Genomic DNA, 24,907 nt, shown 5'->3' with positions numbered 1-24,907 from the left:
TGTTGTATATCCCTGCATTTAAAAAAGGAGTTCTCAGCACCTAAATGCTGTTCTTGATACTAAGTGCACTGAAAGTTGCAAGGACTCTCAGCATTTTGCTTGAAGTTGATAGACTATTCTCCATGTGGGACCAGAATTTCATTTGCCTCAGTCCTTAATGAACAGAACAATTCTGACACTGTTCACTTCACCTGATGTGTTCCATTCTATACAAAAAATCTGTGTAAACCATACTCTCTCTTAATTTTTTCCTTGATTTCACTTCGACACATGCTGTCAATACAATTTGTTCTGGCTCTACAACTTGCCACACTTTCCAAGCTCAAGTTTTTTTATGTTCCCAATCATTTTTCTACATATATAAGTGGTCAGTGTCAGTAATGCACTCAGACTGTTAACTGACAATGCTTTTATCTGCAGGAATGTATTTTCACTGGGCAGTTGAAAGAAACTGCAGAAAACTTGGACAATGTTTTCAGTAGATCTAATGAATAGTACTTCTCCATAGAGTCTGCTGCACTGTTAAAATATGTAGTGGTGACACTATGTAGTGATATGAAATAAAACAAATTTGTGAAATTAGTTTTAGTTGGATGAAAAATTACATTTAATGGGAGAATTATTTGGAAGTGTACTGCATCTGGAAAAAACTAATGGAAATGATACTACTTCTCCAGTATCTGGAGTCTGTACTGTGCAGAAGAATGTCTCCCCAGAAGGAAGAATCACGGAAGGCATAAAGGAAGAAGAAATTGAATTAACAAGATGTAGATAGTGCAGTTAAGAAACTGAAGAATAATAAGGCACCAGGAGAATATAGGATAATGGCAGAGATGTTGAAAGCAGGGGGTTGGAAACTTCAGAAAAAGATGTATAATCTCGTAAGTGAAATATCGAGAAAAGAGTAGATCCCGAAAGAGTGGTAGTGAGCTACCATTATCTCACTGCACAAAAAGACCAATAAAAGGATTTGTAGTAATTAGAGAAATTTCTCTACTAAGTGTAACATACAAAGTGCTATCATTAATAGTTCTGGAAAAGCTGATGTCTTCTGCTGAAGAAACTATTGGAGAGGACCAGGCAGGTTTTGCGGGCAGGAAGATCAACCATGGATCAAATTTTCTCTTTGATACAAACCTGGGAGATGTGCTAGGAACATATCACAGTATACACAGATTAAATAATTGCTTTTTTAATTTGGTCCTGGAGAAAGTAATTCAGGAGGTGAAAAAACAAGGTAAAGGGGTGAAGCTAAATGGAAGAATGCAGCTATTGGGATATGCAGATGACATTGCACCCACAGCGAAGTCAGAGGAAGAGATGGCAGAAACTGTAGAGGATTTGACAAAGAATGCCAGTATGACTGGACCGAGGATTAATTTGAAGAAGATTGAAATGGCAGAAGTATCCAGAGAAGCACCAAATAATGCCCCATTACAGGTTGGAATATGGAATATAATTGAAGTGGAAACTTTTAAGTAGTTCGTCACCTTGTTCAACAGGCATAATAACCTATAACAAGAAAATAATCAACTTACTTCAGTGTGAAACAAATAACATCATCAAAAAATCTGTCAGTTAAGACCAAACTTAAAGCCTCTAATGCAGTGGTAGTACCAGTGTTATTATATGGGACATAAATGTTAAGTACCACAACAAAGATGAAGAGAACAAGCTGATCTTTGATCATGAGAAAGATCTTTGGACCAATCCATTTAGAGAACACATGGAGACATAGAAAGAACCAGGAACTGTAGGACAACTGAACATCAAGCAGAAAATGAAAGTGCACAGAATAAGCCTGGCAGGGCATACTGCCAGGAGGACAGAAACTTATGAGAAAGCCTGCTGGAACTCACCCAACTGGAAGAGCAAGGAAGTGATGGGAAAACTAACTGCAGGGCCTTCAGCAGGCCGGTGTCCATGAGAAATGGGTCAAAAGTGCTCAAGACCACTATCTATGGGGGAACAAAGTAAGATCGTCACATGACCTTCAGAGTCTGTGTTCGCTGATATGCGTGTATGTGCGTATAATGTAGTCTAACAGAAAATGTTAAGGGTGTCAAACACTGGGTTGCATCAGATCTATGCAGCTCAAACAAAAGTATAAAAGCAATGACCAGGGAACGTAAAATTATAATAATGGTAAAAATGTTCTTGTAAAAACTGCTTGGTAAACTTAAAGCCTGTTCATCTGCTGATACCACATTTCAATAGCAGTCAGTTAAGACACAATGAAAGATCACCTGAAAAGTATGGTTTGGTTTGCAACACAGTACTCCCTTTACCTCAAAATATCTAAAATAGGAGTGGCGTTCACAAGTGTTTTACAATAGCAGTTTTTGTGCACCTTATTTATTAATTAACATGAGTCGATGTACAGGGCTCTCTCAATGTGCCCCCCCCCCCCCCCCCCCAACGTCAATGCACCATTGCCACCTTCCTGGGTAACTTCATTATTGTGTCACAAAACCACTGTTTGGGGGTACTACACACCCACTCATGGATGGCTGCCTGCAATTCTTTGATGTTGCCAAATCTTTTATCCTGCAGCATGTCCTTCATGTTATCAAATGAAGCTAAATCTGTTGGAGAAAGATTAATATGGTGGGTGTAGCATAACAATGAGTCCCAGTGATGCCAAATTCGCTCATCATTCCACTGCTAATGACAATGACCTGTCCCGTAAACAGGAGTTTCTTTACCACACAGCATAGTTAAACCATTAAGAATATCTGTACTTCTGACTCCTTCCTTCCACAAAAACCATGCAAGTCCCTCTTTATCCATGATAGTCATCTTCCATCTTGTCCATAGCTTTCTCTACAAAAAAAGATTGCTGTCATCGAGTAAAACTGAAGTGATATCAGGTGTTCCCCAGGGAAGCGTCCTGGGACCTCTGCTGTTCCTGATCTATATAAATGACCTGGGTGACAATCTGAGCAGTTATCTTAGGTTGTTCGCAGATGATGCTGTAATTTACCGTCTAGCAAGGTCATCCGAAGACCAGTATCAGTTGCAAAGCGATTTAGAAAAGATTGATGTATGGTGTGGCAGGTGGCAGTTGAAACTAAATAACGAAAAGTGTGAGGTGATCCACATGAGTTCCCAAAGAAATCCGTTGGAATTCGATTACTCGATAAATAGTACAATTCTCAAGGCTGTCAATTCAACTAAGTACCTGGGTGTTAAAATAACGAACAACTTCAGTTGGAAAGACCACATAGATAATATTGTGGGGAAGGCGAGCCAAAGGTTGCGTTTCATTGGCAGGACACTTAGAAGATGCAACAAGTCCACTAAAGAGACAGCTTGCACTACACTTGTTCATCCTCTGTTAGAATATTGCTGCGCGGTGTGGGATCCTTACCAGGTGGGATTGACAGGACATCGAGAGGGTGCAAAAAAGGGCAGCTCGTTTTGTATTATCACGTAATAGGGGAGAGAGTGTGGCAGATATGATATGCGAGTTGGTATGGAAGTCATTAACGCAAAGACGTTTTTCGTCATGGCGAGATCTATTTACGAAATTTCAGTCACCAACTTTCTCTTCCGAATGCGAAAATATTTTGTTGAGCCCAACCTACATAGGTAGGAATGATCATCAAAATAAAATAAGAGATATCAGAGCTTGAACAGAAAGGTTTAGGTGTTCATTTTTCTCGCGCATTGTACGGGAGTGGAACGGTAGAGAGATAGTATGATTGTGGTTCGATGAACCCTCTGCCAAGCACTTAAATGTGAATTGCAGAGTAATCATGTAGATGTAAATGTAGATGTAGATGTAGAACACACAATGTTCACAACTGTCATCTAGTGTCTGCATGGTGTTCTGGAATCAGTTCACTAGGTCACTGTTCTACAAGAGGACTTGCCTGTAGTTTGAGCAGTATTAGTAAGACAACAGAACTGTAAATCATTCAAATATACCCCTTGTAATTCTGGACTTCTTCAGTGAATTGGATGGCTAACAACCCCATCAGCAGTCCCATTAGGTCCAGCTTTATCTAAAACTCAAATTGCTCTGCTGTTGCTGTCCACGGTGTGCTTCAGTAGACTCTTATTAATGACGATATGGGTTGTCAGTGATTTTGGGGTGGCCATAATTGCACCAGTAGAAGCTATCACTTGATACAAGTAACAACTTTAGACTCAGCTCATAGACCGATTATAGAGCTGATTTCATGTGCTTCAAGAATCACCCGAAACATTCTTTCCTGAACAACAGAAACTATGATTTTAACAACTGGATATCTTGCTAACCAATAAACCAAGCACAAATTATACAGGCAATAGTTAAAGAATTTTTCTGAATTCATTCCTTCTTCTTGGCAGAAGCAATTAACAATCTTCCTTGGCTAATATTAATTTTCCTAGCAGCTTCCCTTACTTCAGTTGAATTAGTAGCACGATTAATGTAAATCAAGAACTTTGTCTCTGACCTCTACTTATGCTCGTTATTTATATATCCTGTGGCCTCTCTTACTATCAGAAATTCCACATTTTTCTGCTCTTGGTCTATGCCTGAACATTTACAAGAGCCTGCTTCCTCTGTATTCTTATAATAAATCAAAGTGTGTCATCTGCCTGAAGAACAAACAACATTCAAGTGGTTTCAGAAAACTTTGTTACAAACAGACCAAAGTTTCAGGGAACAGTTGCACTGAAATCTGTAAAAAGGAGGTTTGCTTGAAGGAATTCACTCAAGTAATTCTTGAAAAGTCCCACTGCCAAAACAGTCTGTCTGAAAGGCAAATGAAGCTTACTGTTACTTATGTTTGTGTATATAATATTGTTGTAACAGTGTCTATGGTGAGAACAACAAGTATGTTATGATAATCAAAATATCCACGGGTATGCTGCCGGTCTATAGTGTCCAACGGGCACAATATTTCGGCGATCAAACATGTCGCCATCATCAGGTGAACTGACGGACTGAGCTCCTGTGAACGTACCGGCACGGAGATCCGTACGCTATGGCTGCTCAGAGGGAACTGGGTTCGGTCGCGGCGGCGGCCGATTTAAATACCCTCCGCCCGCGGCGCGCTCCCTCCGCCGTCCGCGCCCAGCGCCACGGTCGCGCGGTGGAACAGATTGCGACGGCGTCTGAGATGTCGTCGGTGTGATGGCTCTGTCCGCCGTGGTCGTCACAACTATACGTCTGCTCGATTTACTCTTGATTAACCCGATCGCTGGTTCCCAAGCCTTGCTAAGATTATAGCCACAGTCCCGGTTTATGAGGTCGTCATTGGTGCGAATTTCGATGGCCTCTCTAACAACGCTGTCCCAGTATCTCGACGTCTGTACCAGAATCCTCGTGCGGTCATACTCCATGGCGTGATTTTCCGACAAACAATGTTCAGCGACCGCCGACTTGCTCGGATACATTAGTCGAGTGTGCCTCTGGTGTTCACGGCATCGATCCTCGACGGTACGCATCGTCTGACCAATATACGACTTGCCACATTGACACGGAATCTGGTACACGCCGGCCTTCCTCAAACCGAAGTCATCTTTGGCGCTCCCCACCAGTGCACGAGTTTTATTTGGAGGACAAAACACAGTTCCGACCCGGTGTTTCTTCAGAATGCGGGCGATTTTCCCCGAGAGTGCGCCTGTGTATGGAATAAATGCAGTGCCTACCTCCTCCCTCGTGACTTCATCCATCTCAACAGGTTGTGCTGCAGTGGTTGGGCGGAGAGCACGTTGAATCTGCCACTCTGAGTACCCATTTTTTCGAAATACAGTTCTCAGATGTTCCAATTCCTGGGGTAGACTCTCTGCGTCAGAGATAGTGCGCGCCCTATGTGCTAGAGTTTTAAGTACCCCATTCCTCTGTGAAGGGTGGTGGCAGCTGTCTGCATGCAAATACAGATCAGTGTGCGTAGCCTTCCGATACACCCCATGACCTAGGGTGCCGTCAGCCCTTCTCTTGACCAAGACGTCAAGGAAAGGTAATTTACCCTCCGTTTCAGTCTCCATAGTGAATTTGATGTTGGGGTGTATGGAGTTTAGATGTGTAAGGAAGTCAAGGAGTTTATCCATACCATGTGGCCAGATGACGAACGTGTCGTCCACGTAACGGAAAAAGCAAGTAGGTTTCCATACGGATGACGACAGGGCTTCCTCCTCGAAGTTCTCCATGTACAAATTCGCTACCACCGGTGAGAGTGGGCTACCCATGGCGACTCCCTCCGTTTGTTCGTAGTATTCTCCATTAAAAAGAAAATACGTGGAAGTCAAGACATGCCTAAAAAGTTCAGTGGTCTTCTCATCAAACTTCTGACTAATCAATTCTAGTGACTCTCGCAGGGGTACCCTCGTAAACAAGGAAACGACATCAAAACTCACCATGATATCTGACTCATCCAACCTGAAGCTATCAAGGCGTTTAACAAAATCCACGGAATTACGGATGTGATGAGGGCATTTACCCACATAAGGACTTAATATTCCCGTCAGGTATTTGGCCAACAAATATGTAGGTGCCCTGATGTTGCTGACAATGGGGCGTAATGGTACCCCCTCTTTGTGAACCTTCGGGAGTCCATATAGTCTAGGCGGTACCGGACCTTGGGGTAACAATTTCTTAGCGTCACCCTCCGGTAAATCTGCGTCTTTGAGAAGCGCCCTCGTCTTGTTCTCCACCTTCTTTGTAGGGTCAACGCTGATCTTCCGGTAGGAATCGTCATTTAGCAGGCTCTGCATCTTATCAGTGTAGTCCTTATGGGAGACAACAACTGTAGCATTGCCTTTGTCAGCTGGTAAGACAACAATTTCAGAGCGCTCCCTCAGATCACGAATGGCCGCCCTCTCTTTACTGCTGATATTTGACTTCATCGGCTTGGATTTCGTCAACGCACGACAAGTTTCGCGACGTATTTCCTCGACTGATTCTGGCGGAAGTCGAGCTGCAACCTGTTCAACAGCACTAACAATTTCTGCGACCGGAGTGAACTTGGGGGTGGGAGCGAAGTTGAGACCTCTCTGCAAAACCGAGACCGCATCATCACTCAACACCATGCCACTCAAATTGATGACAGTCTTGCACGGAACCTGCAGGGATGGTTTGTCAAGGAGACGTGAGAACTTAGCTGTTTGACGTCCTGTAGCCTTCTTATGGGCGGAATCAGCTGACACCCAGGTGACACCATCAATCCAATCCCAGGAACAAGAAGTGAACTTACTAGCCAGTTGCAAATGTAGTTTGAGTAATTCCTGTGAGATAAACTCAAGGCTCCGGCGGGTGAATTGCACTCTCTCACGTACCAATGCGAGGCTGGCTCGTTTCTTGATTCTTTTAGCTGCTGCAGAATCGATGTGATGCATAACCTTAGCAAAACATCAGGGCACCTACATATTTGTTGGCCAAATACCTGACGGGAATATTAAGTCCTTATGTGGGTAAATGCCCTCATCACATCCGTAATTCCGTGGATTTTGTTAAACGCCTTGATAGCTTCAGGTTGGATGAGTCAGATATCATGGTGAGTTTTGATGTCGTTTCCTTGTTTACGAGGGTACCCCTGCGAGAGTCACTAGAATTGATTAGTCAGAAGTTTGATGAGAAGACCACTGAACTTTTTAGGCATGTCTTGACTTCCACGTATTTTCTTTTTAATGGAGAATACTACGAACAAACGGAGGGAGTCGCCATGGGTAGCCCACTCTCACCGGTGGTAGCGAATTTGTACATGGAGAACTTCGAGGAGGAAGCCCTGTCGTCATCCGTATGGAAACCTACTTGCTTTTTCCGTTACGTGGACGACACGTTCGTCATCTGGCCACATGGTATGGATAAACTCCTTGACTTCCTTACACATCTAAACTCCATACACCCCAACATCAAATTCACTATGGAGACTGAAACGGAGGGTAAATTACCTTTCCTTGACGTCTTGGTCAAGAGAAGGGCTGACGGCACCCTAGGTCATGGGGTGTATCGGAAGGCTACGCACACTGATCTGTATTTGCATGCAGACAGCTGCCACCACCCTTCACAGAGGAATGGGGTACTTAAAACTCTAGCACATAGGGCGCGCACTATCTCTGACGCAGAGAGTCTACCCCAGGAATTGGAACATCTGAGAACTGTATTTCGAAAAAATGGGTACTCAGAGTGGCAGATTCAACGTGCTCTCCGCCCAACCACTGCAGCACAACCTGTTGAGATGGATGAAGTCACGAGGGAGGAGGTAGGCACTGCATTTATTCCATACACAGGCGCACTCTCGGGGAAAATCGCCCGCATTCTGAAGAAACACCGGGTCGGAACTGTGTTTTGTCCTCCAAATAAAACTCGTGCACTGGTGGGGAGCGCCAAAGATGACCTCGGTTTGAGGAAGGCCGGCGTGTACCAGATTCCGTGTCAATGTGGCAAGTCGTATATTGGTCAGACGATGCGTACCGTCGAGGATCGATGCCGTGAACACCAGAGGCACACTCGACTGATGTATCCGAGCAAGTCGGCGGTCGCTGAACATTGTTTGTCGGAAAATCACGCCATGGAGTATGACCGCACGAGGATTCTGGTACAGACGTCGAGATACTGGGACAGCGTTGTTAGAGAGGCCATCGAAATTCGCACCAATGACGACCTCATAAACCGGGACTGTGGCTATAATCTTAGCAATGCTTGGGAACCAGCGATCGGGTTAATCAAGAGTAAATCGAGCAGACGTATAGTTGTGACGACCACGGCGGACAGAGCCATCACACCGACGACATCTCAGACGCTGTCGCAATCTGTTCCACCGCGCGACCGTGGCGCTGGGCGCGGATGGCGGAGGGAGCGCGCCGCGGGCGGAGGGTATTTAAATCGGCCGCCGCCGCGACCGAACCCAGTTCCCTCTGAGCAGCCATAGCGTACGGATCTCCGTGCCGGTACGTTCACAGGAGCTCAGTCCATCAGTTCACCTGATGATGGCGACATGTTTGATCGCCGAAATATTGTGCCCGTTGGACACTATAGACCGGCAGCATACCCGTGGATATTTTGATTATCAAATACGCCGGGAGAAACTCAAGAATCACAAGTATGTTATGATATTTATCACTGAGGAATACAGCCATACCCTTGTGAGCCTCTCGCAGCTGACAGTGTCCTACTAGGAAGTTTAAAGTGGATCCCCAACAACAACAATCAATTTAATTTTTCTTTCATTAAGAACTTTTGTTCCCTGATCCTGTTTTGAATTCACAGCAAAATGAGAGTCATTTAATCAATGACATCTATCAGCTCTCTTTCCATTTAGTTCCCGCACAGGTGGTATGCCTGTGACTGTAGTAGAAGGACTCCTCTTTTTTTTTTCTTTTGCTTTCTGACAGATATTCACATCCTTATACTGGATCCTTTTGGATCATCAGGTAATATTAGGGCCCTCTTATCTATCACATTTTGTCATCTGGTTATTTAGTCTCCTTTTATAGCCTTCTCTGTGAAGCTTTCATAATTAGTTGTTGTGAAGATTTCATAACCTTCTGCATGGTTGTAGTTTCTCTGGATAATGTCTGTTCAGTGGCAATTATAGTGTTTCCAATTTTGCAACTAAATTTTCACCTACTATGACTATTGTATCATTTGACAAGTATGTCTATATTGTGTAAACCACTCTGCTGTGGTTAGTAGCTAACAACAATGAAAAGCTGAATGCCTCGAAGGTGTTAAATAAAGGGACACATTTAATTAGTTTTAATTCCTATTTTTTCTCATCCTTAGAATAAACTTCTACATCACACCAGATGGTTATTAAGCTAATTAATGTAAACTGTTGGTAATGAACATTGTGTTCCATCACAGATGGCTCACCACATTTCAGGCAAGCTGTATATGTACTATCTTAGTTGATCCTCTTCTCATTCAGCACAGAGGACTCAGAACAAAACAAAGAACTTTGACTGCTGCAGTCAGCATTCCACTAGCGGCATATCTTATTATATCTTACAGATAAGTCATTGGCTCCCACAAAATTTCACCACTATTCAGCTGTCTGTATATACTTAATTACAAGAGTTATAAGAATAACTGCCAGACAATAAACAAGACAGTATAGAATTACCTAATGCCAACCTCTATTTTTCCCCATGAGCTATCACAACATAAGAAAATGTGAAGTAACTTAGTAAAGTGAATAGAAAGTTTCAGAGTATGGAACTCCTGCTATGAATCATTTTCATATAAAATCAACTTACATGGGATGCTGACACTCCTGGTTGATAGCTGCTGCTGGTAACATGAGAACTGTTGTGCTGAGGTTGTGCAGACACTGGCTGGGCTCTGATTGGATAGCCAGATGTAATACTTCCAGTCTTAGCACCCTACAAATTTGTTAATAAATAAATATTAGGAAAACAAATCAGAATCAATTTGGACTTGGAAAATAAATGAGATCAAATATTTCATGATGGATGATACATCACACACATTTAAAAGAAATTTTTAGGCCACCCTTTCCTGGCTCAAATTTTTCTACACTATTAATCATTAAATTATTCCAAATAAGAGTATTTATGATGAACTGAAAAGGAAAGCTTTGTACAATTGTTATGCTGTAACTATCAATTTTGTGTGTGCACAGCTTCATAGTTCATGGGTGAAGTCTGTGCTACATTTGGCCACTACAGGCCAATGGCCTGCTAATAGGTCAGTAGATGCATGCACAGCCTGCTGGCTGTGCCTGCTGTTGGAACTAATAAATATATAGGCCAGAGCACTTGCCTTTGCCAGTGATTTGTGCATTCCTTTTTCTATTGTACTTGTCTTTCACATGTGTGTATTGTTCAAGCAATAAATTAAAGTTTTCTTGGGTAAGAGCACTTTTTGATGACGAGTACAGGGTTCTACTCCAGGTGTTCCACTTCAGTCATTAGCCCTTTGAGTTTAATTCCCACGAAGGCAGTGCTCAAATCTCTTCACAAGCAACAACATATACAGAAAGTTGCTATTTCCAGTTTAACGACTACACTGACACACCTGGCAGCCATGCCAACAACATGTCTGCTGCTGTTTCCTGTGAACAACGATGCAGCAGAAGACCAGGATGCTTACAAAACACCTACAGCAACATTTCCAGGCATTTGGTGTAACAGACATAAACTTGCGCAAGGCCTTTTTTTGTAGTGGAATTCACTTCGTGTGTATCAGTTGTTGTGTCAGCTCGTCCCCTTACAAGAACCTTCAAGTCTTTCTTTCGATCAGATGTGCGAGTTACTTTCTACCTATCACTACAAGCATACAAACATTACTGCTGTTCCTGTGGAGATTTTACTGCTGCCAAAGTCATACAGGGCAGGGGCTCAGCTGTCATCATCATTTTGTGACAAATGTTCATAAGGAATCCTATGCAGAAAATCATACGTTTTGCTCCAAAGGCAAGTTTGAGAGTGAGATTTACAGTGTAAAAATCCTACCCTTCAGAAGTATTAACATAGCTCAGTCATTGAAGTTTCACAGGCCGCAGTCTGTCAGACAGAATCCTGGTCTGAAGTTTCAGAAGTCAGTTCCTCTCATCCCTTCCAGCCATCAGTCAGCTCATAAGCACAACAGAGTCATTCTCAGAAAGAGAAAGAGGTTTTGGCAATTATGTACACTCTAAAAAAAATTTCATGTTTTTCTTTATGGGTCTAATTTTCACCTGATCTCTTACCACAAGCAACTGGTGTGTCTTTTTAAACATTCAATGTCCTTGCCAGACAAAGCCACACATTGTTTACAGCTTTTATCCTGTCATGATACAATTATAAAATACATTTTAGACATACAACGCAACATGCAAATCCTGACAACTTATTGCATTTTCCGACTGGTCCAGATCCAGAGTTTGATAAAGAGGAATTACTTTGTTTTCATTTAGACATGGAAGCTCAAAATGTTGTTGATTGTTTTCCTATTATTCGCACTAAAATTGCATCCACAGTAGCCGTGGATCCTGTTTTCAGTCATGTTGTTTCTTTCGTGCATCACGGCTGGCCGGACAAGCTTCCGGCCCATGCTTCTGATCCTTTGAGAAATTATTTTGCATTACACCATCACTTCTCTGTTTAGGAAGGAGTGCTGCTGTTAGCTACAGAGAACACCGCTCCCCAGGTTATAGTCCTTCAGTCCTTCGGTGTGAGGTTATGCATTTATTTCATGTGGACCACCGGAGTGTGTCAACGTACAAAAGCATTAGCAGGCAGACATGTTTTTTGGATAGGCACTGATGGAGAAATAGCGCTAGCTGTTGCAACTTGTCCACAGTGTGCCACCCATCAAGTGGCTGCCCATTCTTCTTTGTCACCATGGCCAGATCCACAACAGCCTCGGGAATGCAACCATGCATATTTTTGTGGAACCCTTTTTGAATTCCTATTGGCTTGTAATTTATGCTTATTCTAAGTTTCCATATGTGGTGTGTTGTCTGTCTACTCCTGCAGTGGCAACAATTTCTGCTCTGTCAAAAATTTTTTGCAATGGAAGATTTTCCGTGTATGTTAGATGCTGACAACAGCCCCTAGTTCAATCTCAGGAGTTTGAAGATTTTTGTAAAAAAAAAAAGTGGTGTTCACCATGTCACAGCTCCTCCTTTCCACTCTCAATCAAATAGGGTAGCAGAACGACAAGTCCGAACATTTAAGACTCTGATCGAAAAATATGTTTTGGATGTGTCACAGGAATTATCTCTTGACCAGTTCCTCAGCTCTTAAGGTTTATCCCTGTTGGAGATAAGAGACCGGCTGAGTTGTTGCACGGTGATCAGCAACGGACATTGCTATATCTGCTTTTGGATGTGTCCGTCAGCACCAGCAATGCAATACTTCCAGCCTGGCACAGCTGTTTGAGCTTGTGGGTTTGGCCGCCGGTCTAAATTGGTGCCAGTGGTAATCGAGAGCACCAGTGGCCAACACCTATGTGCGGTTTGCATGGTTGAGAGGTGGGCTTTGTGATATGTCGACCAGCTATGGGCCCACATAGGTAGCCGCGCATCAGGTGCGCCTTCGCTGCCCCCGTCCTCCATCTACCGAGTCATCTCCTACATCGCAGCCAGTGCCCTTGCCTTCCCCACTGCCATTTGCGTAACTGACTTCTCTGCTGAAGATGCTCCCTTTAGCTGTCAGGAACCACAGCAGGACCCCGGCTCGGCACAGTCACAGCCAATAGCTCCACCGTAACCGCCCTCATCACAGCCTGTGCCGCCTGTTCCGCCACCTTTGCCGCAACTTCCTTCCCTGGGGTTGGACGTGGAAATGGATGCTGCACCAGCTTCACCTGTCCTACCAAATGGTCTCTCACAGGGGGTGGGCACCGCACCTGTCTGCACTCAAGTAACTTCTGACCCTGTGCACCAGTGGCAGTGTGTCACATGACTCAACAACCTACATGTACCACAGAAGAAATAGAAGTAAATACAGTGGTCACTTCTTCACAAAGGAAGAGGAGTGCAGTAAGCATCACTCTTAGTTCACACATGAAGCTTGTTCTACATTCTACCACTAGACGCCTCTCAGTCTTTTAATATGACAGCAGTGGTGTGCGCAGCCTGCCAGTTATGCCCCTTGTTGGAGCTAATGTATATATAAACCATTGTGCCAGGCTCCACCAGCAACTTCTGCATTGTTTATTGTACTGCACTTGTCTTTCATGTGTGTACTGTTCGAGCAATAAATTAAAGTGTTCTTGGATTAGCACAACTTCAAACCACAAAAGGAAACTTTCACCTCTTTTGCTGTCTCAAGGTGTTGGGTAGCAGTAAGTAATTACTCTTTAAGAGGCTGTACTAAGTGTCTGTGTAAATGCTGTACAGATAAATACCTTAGAGACCTGTTGCCACACTATGCTCACTTCTATTAATATAACATAATTAGGTTTCTCATTTTTCCCATTTTTCCACGACACTTGTGATTTTTAACAAAAGTCCTGGTGCCCCAAATTCTCTCTGGGAGCAGCGAAATGTCCCACATTTTTGTCTTACATAGTGAGATTTTTTTTTTCTTTCTGAACTGGTGACCTGTCCTGATGCAATGCTTTGTTTTCCAGAAGTTTTGGAACACTGCAATTATGCTTCATTTGCACAAAAAAACTGTATTGGCTCTCAAGTTCGATATAATATATAAATCTTTTGGAAACTTGGTGGTACTTTGACCATGTAAGCAAACGAATGTGTTTTAATTTCGGTGTGTTGTACTCTTGTATGGTGGTCTAACATTTCCAGAGCTTGTGGCAGTGACTTTTATAATCTCTATCTTAATATTACCAGTGTCAATCTCTGTCTTAATATTACCAGTGTCAATCCTGGAAAAACACATATAAAGTAAACCATCAGACACCGCAAGAATCCTTTAAAAAAAAAGAGAGAGAGAGAGAGAGAGAGAGAGAGAGAGAGAGAGAGAAGAAGAAGAAGGAGGAGGACGTGGTGAGAATGCTGAGTGATAGTTTATGGTGTGAAATTTAGCACTGGACACTCAGGACGCACCAACATAGTAACTCACATGGAGTCCAACAAACATTATGCTGCACTTTTGGGTAACTACTCAAGATAAAATATCTAACTACTTAACAGTGAATGCAGTTTCAGGTACAGATAAGCAACTTCCGGTGCAAGAAGTCAAAGTTGCTTAGCACACAGTGATGCACAACTAGGAGTTTCAAGTCCATAGGATGCACCACTGACGTAATTAAACCACTGTTCAACAAGAACATCTTGTGCTTGTAGATAAAAACCAAATCAGTTACCAGAAACTTAACTGCACCATTTGTTATGGAACAAATAATGAAGTACTAAAATATGCAAAATTTACTTCAGTGATGACAGAGTCTTCCTGCCACATGGACTTCAAACTGGTTCATCTAAGAATTAGGCTTTATGATCCAGACAAAGGCATCATAGTGAGAGTGCTGGAGTTAGTGAACTTTGGTGTTGAAAGTGTAAAATATCTGGCTTCGATTTTAAGAAAAAATTAGTAGCAATTTCAGCTGACAGTACAAACTGCAATTATGAAAAAATAAAATAAAAAACAAAAACAATGTTTATTTTAAGTTGCAACAATTTAATGTTTATGCTGTACATTTCACGAGTTCGCTAGAGCAGAACACAAACGACTTTTAGGGCATTGTAAAACTATGCCATAACCTGCCTCTTCTACTAGCTTTTAGGGTTATTGATGTTTTCCAAGCATGTCCTACTTTCCTGATTTTATTTTATTTTATTTTTTTTTTTTCCAAAAATTCACCACTGTTTATCACTCTTCGGCTCCTTTCAAGCCAGTTACATATCTTCTCCAACAGCATTCAGTTAATTGAAAACGAAAATGTAACTATAATTGACATTGCATGCAAATTAAATATGTTGCTCAGCAACTTTGAAGGCAAACAATCCAAAAGAATTTTGATATCTGCAGTAAAACAGCAGTTACATGACTTGGAAAGTGAGATGCTAGTGACATTTAATCATTTTAATGATATTACCACAGCTTTCTTTGATACCTGCACTGGATATATTTGTGAATGGTGTGAACGATTTCTAGAACTACTTTCCCCATGCAGTAGATTGTGCTGGAAAAAAAAACTATCAGCTCCATTAGTGTTCAAGGACTGTACAGTTTTGTAAAATCTAGTGTTACAAACTTCGCCATGGATGAGGAAGAACCATATTATTAGTACTGCTGTGTAAGCAGATTTTGTGAAGGTAAACTACTCGACTGGAATAGGAAATCAAATACTAGTGTCAGTGAAATTTTTATTCATTTACACAATGAGCAAGTGTATCAAACATATCACAAGCTTTGTTGAATATTCACTGGCTATTCCAGGTTCTAATGCATCCACTGCACGAGTGTTATCAACAATTAAACTTTTGCAGACAGATTGAAAAAAGTAAAAGTTTTCACAATGATTAAAAACTCACACTCATTAGCCTCTCTTGTAAGGGCTTCTACAATTTAATATTTAATGAAAATAAACTTTTAAAGTAAAGAAACGCCACTAAAAAGTACACATCAAGTACCAGTAGATCGTCAAAAGAAAATGTGTGAAATGTGTGTTTGTATTTGATTCCATATTGTATATGCAATACTGCTGTAACCTCTCATCAGTTGTACTGTAGATTATATGAAAATAAATTATTATTAAGCCTATACTGACATTATTTGATCATATCCTGTCTTTTACTCATATAATTTTGTTCATTATTTTGAAAATGTCCTGAATTTGGTTAAAAATAATATGGGAATGATAATCTTAGAACATGCTTGTATCAACTTGCTGAATCATGCACCAATGTGTGATTTAACTTCCTATATGTTTCAGTACACTGATTGTAATAAAACTTTACACTGATGTATGACAGTAGTAGACCACCATTCCAGTTCCAAGATAACAACTTCAATAGTTGCCAAGATTTAGAAATTTACTTAAATCTCAACCTTTTTCACAGTGCAACAAGAATATGTTCCTCACACTTTGGTATAACACCTTATTGTCAAAACACAGGCCTCAACAACAAAATCAAACAATGGAAAATTTAAGATGCAATAACAACAAATGAATTAGATTCCTGATCACCACATAGGTAATGTTGAGAAGTAGACATGCACATTTAGAAGTACATGGGAATTTTCACTGATGAAATCATCTTGGTTATCAGCCAAGGCATGGTGTCAAGTCATTAAAATGATTCGATGAGTTTCCGACTTATCATCTTTAGGTAACCTTCCTTCCTTCCTTCATCACCCCTGAATTGCAAACTCCACTACTGAGAGCCGGACAGGAGGGCCAACTACATTTCTCTGGAAGAGATTTGTGGTAGGTTGTGGGAGGGCTCCCTGGCATGGAGAAGTGGAGTCTGGGCATCAAGTGCTGGTGCTGCCTGTCTATTCCATCTGCTTTCTCTGCTGCTATTACATTAGTGCATTCCTGACTTATTTTTGCTACTGTTACATTCCATTGGAGCTCAGTTGGAAACTGATTTACTGGTCGACAAGATCATTATGCAGTCATTTTTTTATATCCTGTTCCTCTGTAATCCTGCATATGATTCATGCTCTGTGTAACAGGGTGGTGCACACCAATTTGCAATGTGCTGGATGATAGCAGCCATAAGCATTTAGGTACAGATCTGTGTGTTTTTTCCTGCAGACAGAATGTCCCAGCTTGCTCTCAGGGTTGCTGCCATCAAGGATAGCACAGTTTGCTTGCTTGTGACATCACATCATCACAAAACACATCTACAGCATTCTAGTTCAGTCCTAGTGTGGGGACACATACATGATACCTGGCTAGAACTGGACAAAATGCCATACTGGATTTTGCCTTGTCACTTCCAGTTTAAGTTCATATTTTGTGGGTTTTATATTATAACTTATGTGCTATGTATATTTGCTACTTCAAAGCAACAGCATATTGAGGATCTCTTGAAAATGTGCCATTATTGGTACAATTTGTTACAATAAAATGAGAGTAATTGTCGTGTTGGTGGTTACAGAATTTTCATATTTAGTTGTTTTCATATTATATCTTGCAAGTCATGAAAGTATTCATTTTCAAGGCAATGGTGCAGTGAAGATTTATCAGAAACGCATCAGTCTTGGTACAATCTGTTACTATTAAATGTCAGAATCTGAAACAGCATAAGATGAAAGATGTAACACCATATTCCATAATTTCACCCTGGTGCAGTGGATAGGGACATGGAGTGCAAAGTGAAATGTAGATGGTTAGTTGGTTCACATTGTAATGTGGCATACCAAGAAACCCTACTAAGAATTGACTGATGCTGGGAATGATGCACATCCCAAAACACATGTTGTTAGAAAAACTAATGTTTAATAAATTATGGTTAATATTGCCATATTTAATTTCACTAGAATATGAGTTTATAATCGTCATTACACTTAAAAAGATTTGCTGCTGGATTTCAAATTCCCCTTATTTTATGTAAAATTCTAGGAAATCAGTCTGACACCAGTTCCTGAAATCACACCTTCAAATTATTTGTTACAAGAACCACAGCTGTTAATGTCAATAATCAAATTAAGATTCTGTGAACAATTTAGCAACAAAAATAATTATGTAATTAAAACAAAATGTAGAAATACCTTATCCGATTGTTTCGGATACTCAGTTTCCAAAATTTTGTATTAAAATGTGTGTTCGCAGTAATCTGTTTATATGAAAAATGTCATTACTTTTTTATGACCCAAACTTTGTATCCAAATGCTTACAGAGTTTTACATGTTAATTATAAACTCATTTATTCAGTCATGTCAATAATGTTATAGAAAATTATCAATGTTGTCTGTGGCTCAGTCTCAGTTTTTGGCCCCATGTTACACAGAGCACTACTTCTACAGTTGTTCAGTTTATTAGTTTATCAAAATTAATGTGTTTTATGAAGGCTTATAGCAGAATAAAAACTGTTCAAAATTTGACATACATTTTTTTTAAAATTGGGATGCATATCTGACAACCTACATGCATGAAGAACCTAAAATTAATTTTGAACTGCTGCAATATTTTTAACAGTCACACCAAACATGAAAATGGGCATAGAGAAAAGTGATATTCTGCTATAAATTATATCAGCATTTTGTAAGATGCTTTGTGAAGCAAACAGAAGTCAACAACAAAATTAGTTTTTATCCTCAATGTTTCATAGTGTTTTGTAGCAGACTCTTGCAGCATTCAATTTTTTTATTCATCTTTGTGTTTTCTACAGGACTCTGGAATTTTTTAATTAATCTAAGAATTCTGTAATATTTGATGCATATAGGAGTGCTCCCCCCCCCCCCCCCCCATGTCCCTCCTTGTCTGTCTGTCTGTCTCTTTGTCTATCTTGGGAGACAGTTTGTTGGATTTTCTGAGCATGGCAGAGAATATGGGCAATAGCTTGAATACTTTGTCACAGCCCAATTCCATTGCAGTTCAATACCATATTTACTTATTTACCCACAAAGCTTTCCTGATTGTAAGACATAAAGGGTTGCCTAGAAAGTAATGCACCACATTTGTTTTTGCTCAGCCAAAAACAATGCTATGAATGTGAAACGTTACATACATATTACACGAAGTCTCCTGAGTGAGCCTGCCAAATTTCCATCACTTCCAACAGACAGCATAGTTGCAGGACAGTTCCAAAATGGCGTCTGTGGGTGATCTGCATTACAAGCAACATGCCATCACTGAATTTCTCAGTGCAGAGAAAGAAACTGTGGGGAATATTCACAAACGTTTGTGCAAAGTCTATGGAGCATCTGCTGCCGACAGAAGTACAGGAGGGTGTGGTCATCAGAAGGCAGTTCAGCAGAGCACCATGATTTGCAGCGGTCGGAGAGGCCATCCACAGCTGTCACACCTGACATGGTGCAGCAAGCTGCTGATGTCATTGATTAAAGGATGCCATTTGTGGAAGATATTTTGAGGACGATTAGGAGGTGATTCACACAGTGAAAGACTGGCACTGCCAGCAGGACAAGGACTGGTACTGACAGGGTATGCACACCCTTGTTTCACGCAGGAGGAAGACCACAGAATGGGATGAAGATTATGCAGAAAAATAGGGTGTGTAGATAAAACACCATTCTTTCATGTGTGTAATTCTCATTATGTTCAATAAAGAATTGTTGAAAGAAAAAAATGTGGTGCATTATTTTCTGGACCACCCTCATGTAACTGCTTCATAAGTACTGTGGTTCACTGCATGCACAATGCACACATGTACACGGATACACATGCAGGTGTGCAAAAAACACACACACACACACACACACACACACACACACACACACACACACACACACGACGTACAGAAAACTTATCAGTAATATTGCACTAAATAAATGAATTTTTCATTTTATCTTCAAGAGAGCTTAAAATATTGCAGTAGAGTATTCTGTACTTTCTAGTTTAAAGTCTTGTATTTCAGGTGTTCTACAAATTATGCTCCTGAATAGAAGCAGTGATGTAATAAGAAAGACCTTAGGGTTTTAATAAAAAGTGAGAATGATGAAATAATTTTTATCTTATGTACAATGCTATTTTAAAGTTGTATCCCACTACTTCTAACAGTAATTTTAAAAGCTGTTGTCTTACTGACTCAACAAGGAATTTCTCTTCACGTCTTATGCACTTTTATCAGACCTAATATGGCAATTTTATGTATGTCCATTTTCATAAACAAAATGTGTTATTTTCAAGCCAGATACAGCTAAAAACTACTGCTTGAGCACACTGCATTCACAGTTCATGATAACGGCATGTTCCATGTTATGTGCCAGCTTGTTTCTGTGTGTGCACCTACTATAATGTAAAGTGTGGTGCCGACCTCTATACTAGCAGCAACAGGAGAACAGATCATTTGTTTGCTCATTGTATTGTGAGCTAAAGTAGAAGCTAATTACATATTTAACTTTATCTGTGTGATTTTGTAGTTTAAACATAAATTTCTTGTGTATCTGTATAGTGTAGATTTCTATCATCTTTAGTGTTGATGGGGACTGTGAATGCAGCGATCGGATGGGAGCTGAGTTAGTGACCCTTTGTTCACAGCTCCAGACAGCGCTGGCTTCAACCAAGCAGCTTGAGGCTGTTGCCAGTGGGCATCACTTTCAGGGGTCGGATGTGGGTATCCAAGGGATATTCACCAGCACATCATTCCACTTGTCCCCCGATCAGTCCATTACTGTGATCAGGCTGGTTATTGCCACACTGAGGTTGACCTCTCATCTGTGCTTAAATGAGAGTTTGTTTCAGGGTGTGGTAGGTAGTGAAAGACTTTCTGAGGGACCAATTGAAAGGCCTCCCTGGCTTACCTGGCAAACAGATTTCAGACTCTACTTGTGGCTCAGAAGGATTCTGAAGCAGCTACAATCATTTGTCCTTTCTTAGTGGAAGCCTCTCAGCCTACAAGGTCCGGGCATTCACAGGGGGATGGGTTATGGGTAGTTGGGAGCTCCAACGTTAGGTGTGTCATGGAGCCTCTTAGTGATATGGCTGCCACAGAGGAGAAAAATATAAAGCGTGCATTCTCTGTGCATACTCAGATATGGAATGGGTCTATCCATATGCCACGAAGAGCACAGAGTGCAACCAGCTTCAGGTATTGGCTCATGGATGTTCATCACTTTGGATTGCAAGGGGTTATGTCTGGTTTCCAGCAGCTATCTGAAGTGGTAAAGACAGAAAGTCTTGCTCGTAAGGTGAAGGCAGGGCTTGAAATCCATTACACACAGGAGGCAGCTACATGGGTAGCGGGTGCAGTGTGGAGTGCACTGCACGGTTGTTTAGAGTAGCTCAAACAAGTGAAAACACAGTTTCAGTCCCATAGGCTGCAGATCAAACACTGCAGGAAGGAAGACCTAGGAATCATTGGGATTATGGTTGCAAATGGTCCTAGATGTGTTAGGTAAGAACAACATTTTCAAGTACTAACAGAAAGCACTGAAGCTGAAATCTTTACAGGTACTGAAAGCTGGCTAAAGTCAAAGATAAGTCCAGCCAAAATTTTTGCCAGGGACCTGATGGTGTTCAGAAAGGATGCATTAAATTCAATTGCGGTGGCACCTTTCATGTTGTTAGAAGTAGTTTATGTTATAGCGAAACTGCAGTAGATAGTTGATGTGAGTTAGTAGGCCTTGAGGTTATACTTAACAATTGGAATAAAAAATAATTAGTTCTTTTGACTAACTCTCTTCATCAGATAATATAGATGCTGAAAGCTTCAATGAAAAAATTTTAAAATTGGCGGAAGGCATACACAATTGGTGAAAATGATAGTAAATGCTCTCTCTGATAATTATTTTCAGCAATTAGTTCAGGTGCTCATTCACAGAGTAAATGGGTGTGATAACGTACTACCCTTCTTAGAGAATAATAATACTGAGCAAAAAAGGAGCACCTAGATGGATGCAGGGATTAGTGATCACAAGGTCATCATAGCAAGACTGACAACCCTAGCATCTACATCCCCAAAAAAACACAAAATACATATATTCAAAAAGGCACATAGAAACTCACTTGACTCCCTCCTAAGAGATAGTCTACATTCCTTTCAGACTAACTATGGAAGTTTAGATCAGATGTAGCTTAAATTCAAATAAACAGTGTTGATGACAGTTGAGAGATTCACACCAAGTTCAATAATTAGAGACGGAACAGATCCGCCACAGTAGAAAAAGTAGGTCAGAATACTGTTCCAGAAGCAACAAAAAAAAAGAGTGCCGGATTTAAAAGAATGCAACACCTTCGAGATTGGTGTCTCTTACAGAAGTTAAAATTCAGCATGGACATCAATGTGAGGTATGCTTTCATGGAATTCATTTGTCAAAAAAGGTGGAGTAAATATTCCAGAATTTGAATCAACAACTGCAGCCAACATTAGTAACTTGGAATTAGATACATTTCGTGTAGCAAAGAAACTTAAATCATTCAATAAAGCAGTTCTTCTGGCCCAGACAGTAGACCCACTGGGTTCCTTTCAGAAAACGCTGATGAAATCGCTCCATATTTAGCACTATACAACCATTTATTCAATGAAAGATCCACACATAAGGACTAGAAAATTGCACACATCACACCAATACAAAAGAAAAGAAATAAAAGTAATATGCGGAATTATGAACCCATATAACTGACATCAATTGCAGCAGGATTCTGGAACACACACTTTGTTCAAACATCATGAAATATCATGAAGAAAATGATCTACTGACACATAGTCAGCAGAGATCAGAAAATATTGTTCTTGTGAACACTCACATGAAGAAATGAGAGTATGGATCTCAAGCTGATTCCATATTTCTAAATTTCCAGAAGACTTTTCACACAATTTCTCATAAGCGACTTCTAAGCAAATTGCATGTCTGTGGAGTATTGTCATGGTAGTGCAACTTAATTCATGCTTTCCTGTCAGAAAGGTTTATAGTTCATAGTAATTGATGGAAAACCATCATGTGAAACAGAAGCGATATCTGGCGATCCCCAAGAAATTGTAATATGCCTTCTGCTGTTTCTAAGCTATATAAATGATTTAGGTGACAGTCTGAGCAGCCCTCTTAGATTGTTTGCAGATTATTTACCATCTAGTAAAGTCATCAGAAGATCAAAACCAACCGCAAAATGATTTAGCCAAGAAAATTGGCAGCTGTCTCTAAACAATAAAAAGTGTGGGATCCTCCACACGAGTATGAAAAAGAATACTTTAAATTTCAATATTCTGAGAAGGAAAGTTGCTACTCACCATATAGGGGAGATGCTGAGTCGCAGATAGGCACGAATTTAATTAAGTTACACGAATTTAAAGGCTGTCAATTCAGTTAAAAAACTAGGGATTACAAGATGAACAACTTAATTTGGAACCATCACACAGAAATGTTGTAGTGAAGGTGAAACAAAGACTGTATTTTATTGGCAAAACAGAAGCTACAACACCTCTGCTAAAGGACCACCTACACTAATCTTGTCCATTCTATTCTGTAGTACTGCTGAGCAATATGCGATTCTTACCATATAGTACTGATGAAAGACACTGAAAAAGTTCTACGAGGGGCAGCTCATTCTATATTATCAGAAAGAGGGTGAAGAGTGTCACAGATACGATATGAGACCTGAAGTGAAAACCATTCAAACAAGGGTATTGTTTGTTGCAGTGAGGTTACCAAATTTCTACTCAGAATGTGAATATATTTTGTTACCTCCCACCTATAGAGAGAGAAATGACAATTACAATAAAATATGAAAAATCTGAACTTTGTTTTTCCCAAGTAATATTCATCATTAGAACAAAAGAGAAATAGACTGAAAGTGGTTTGATGAATCCTCTGCCAAATGTACTTAAGTGTGAATTGCAAGGCAGTCACACAGATGTAACTATGTGATCAAAAATATCCATACACCCCCAAAAACACATGTTTTTCATATTAGGTGCATTGTGCTACAACCTACTGCCAGGTACTCCATATCAGCGACCTCAGTAGTCATTAGACATCATGAGAGAGCATAATGGGTCACTCCGCGGAACTCACGGACTTCAAACTTGGTCAGGTGGTTGAGTGTCGTATGTGTCATATGTCTGTACGCAAGATTTCCACACTTCTGAACATCCCTAGGTCCACTGTTTCCGATGTGACAGTGAAATGGAAACGTGAAGGGACACATACAGTACAAAAGCATACAGGCCGACCTCATCTGTTGACTGACAGAGACCGCCGATAGTTGAAGGGGGTCGTAATGTGTAATAGGCAGACATCTATACAGACTATCACACAGGAATTCCAAACTGCATCAGGATCCACTGCAAGTACTATGACAGCTAGGCGGGAAGTGAGACAACTTGGATTTCATGGTCGAGCACCTGCTCCTAAGCAACACATCACACCGGTAAATGCCAAACGACGCCTCGCTTAGTGTAATGAATGTAAACGTTGCATGATTGAACAGTGGAAAAACATTGTATGGAGTGACGAATCATGGTACACAATGTGGTGATCTGATGGCAGGGTGTGGGTATGGCAAATGCCCAGTGAACATCATCTGCCAGCATGTGTAGTGCCAACAGTAAAATTCAGAGGCGGTGGTGTTATCGCGTGTTTGTGTTTTTCATGAAGGGGGCTTGCATCCCTTGTTGTTTTGCGAGGCACTGTCACAGCACAGGCCTACATTGATGTTCTGAGCAACTTTTTGCTTCCCACTGTTGAAGAGCAATTCGGGGATGGCGACTGCATCTTTCAACACAATCAAGCACCTGTTCATAATGCACAGCCTGCGGCAGACTGGTTACACGACAAGAACATCCCTGTAATGGACTGGCCTGCAAAGAATCCTGACCTGAATCCTATAGAACACCTTTGGGATGTTTTGGAAAGCTGACTTCATGTCAGGCCTCACCGACCGACATCGATACCTCCCCTCAGTGCAGCACTCAGTGAAGAATGGGCTGCC

At 41.0% G+C, this 24,907-nt stretch overlaps 1 protein-coding gene across 1 annotated transcript in view; it reads right to left on the bottom strand.

Moving 5' to 3' along the window:
• Nucleotides 1-24,907, bottom strand: part of LOC126100907 (G protein pathway suppressor 2) — a 126,982-nt gene that overhangs the window by 10,990 nt on the left and 91,085 nt on the right. The window contains exon 8 of the mRNA XM_049911574.1: nt 10,192-10,317. Within this exon, the coding sequence (XP_049767531.1) occupies nt 10,192-10,317 (126 nt within the window). The remainder of the gene's footprint in view (nt 1-10,191; nt 10,318-24,907) is intronic.

This window comes from Schistocerca cancellata, chromosome 9 (assembly GCF_023864275.1).
Source record: "Schistocerca cancellata isolate TAMUIC-IGC-003103 chromosome 9, iqSchCanc2.1, whole genome shotgun sequence".
In the NCBI taxonomy this organism is placed as follows: Eukaryota; Metazoa; Arthropoda; class Insecta; order Orthoptera; family Acrididae; genus Schistocerca; species Schistocerca cancellata.
The sequence above is the reverse complement of the archived record's forward strand: the minus strand, read 5'-3'. Positions and strand labels throughout refer to the sequence as shown.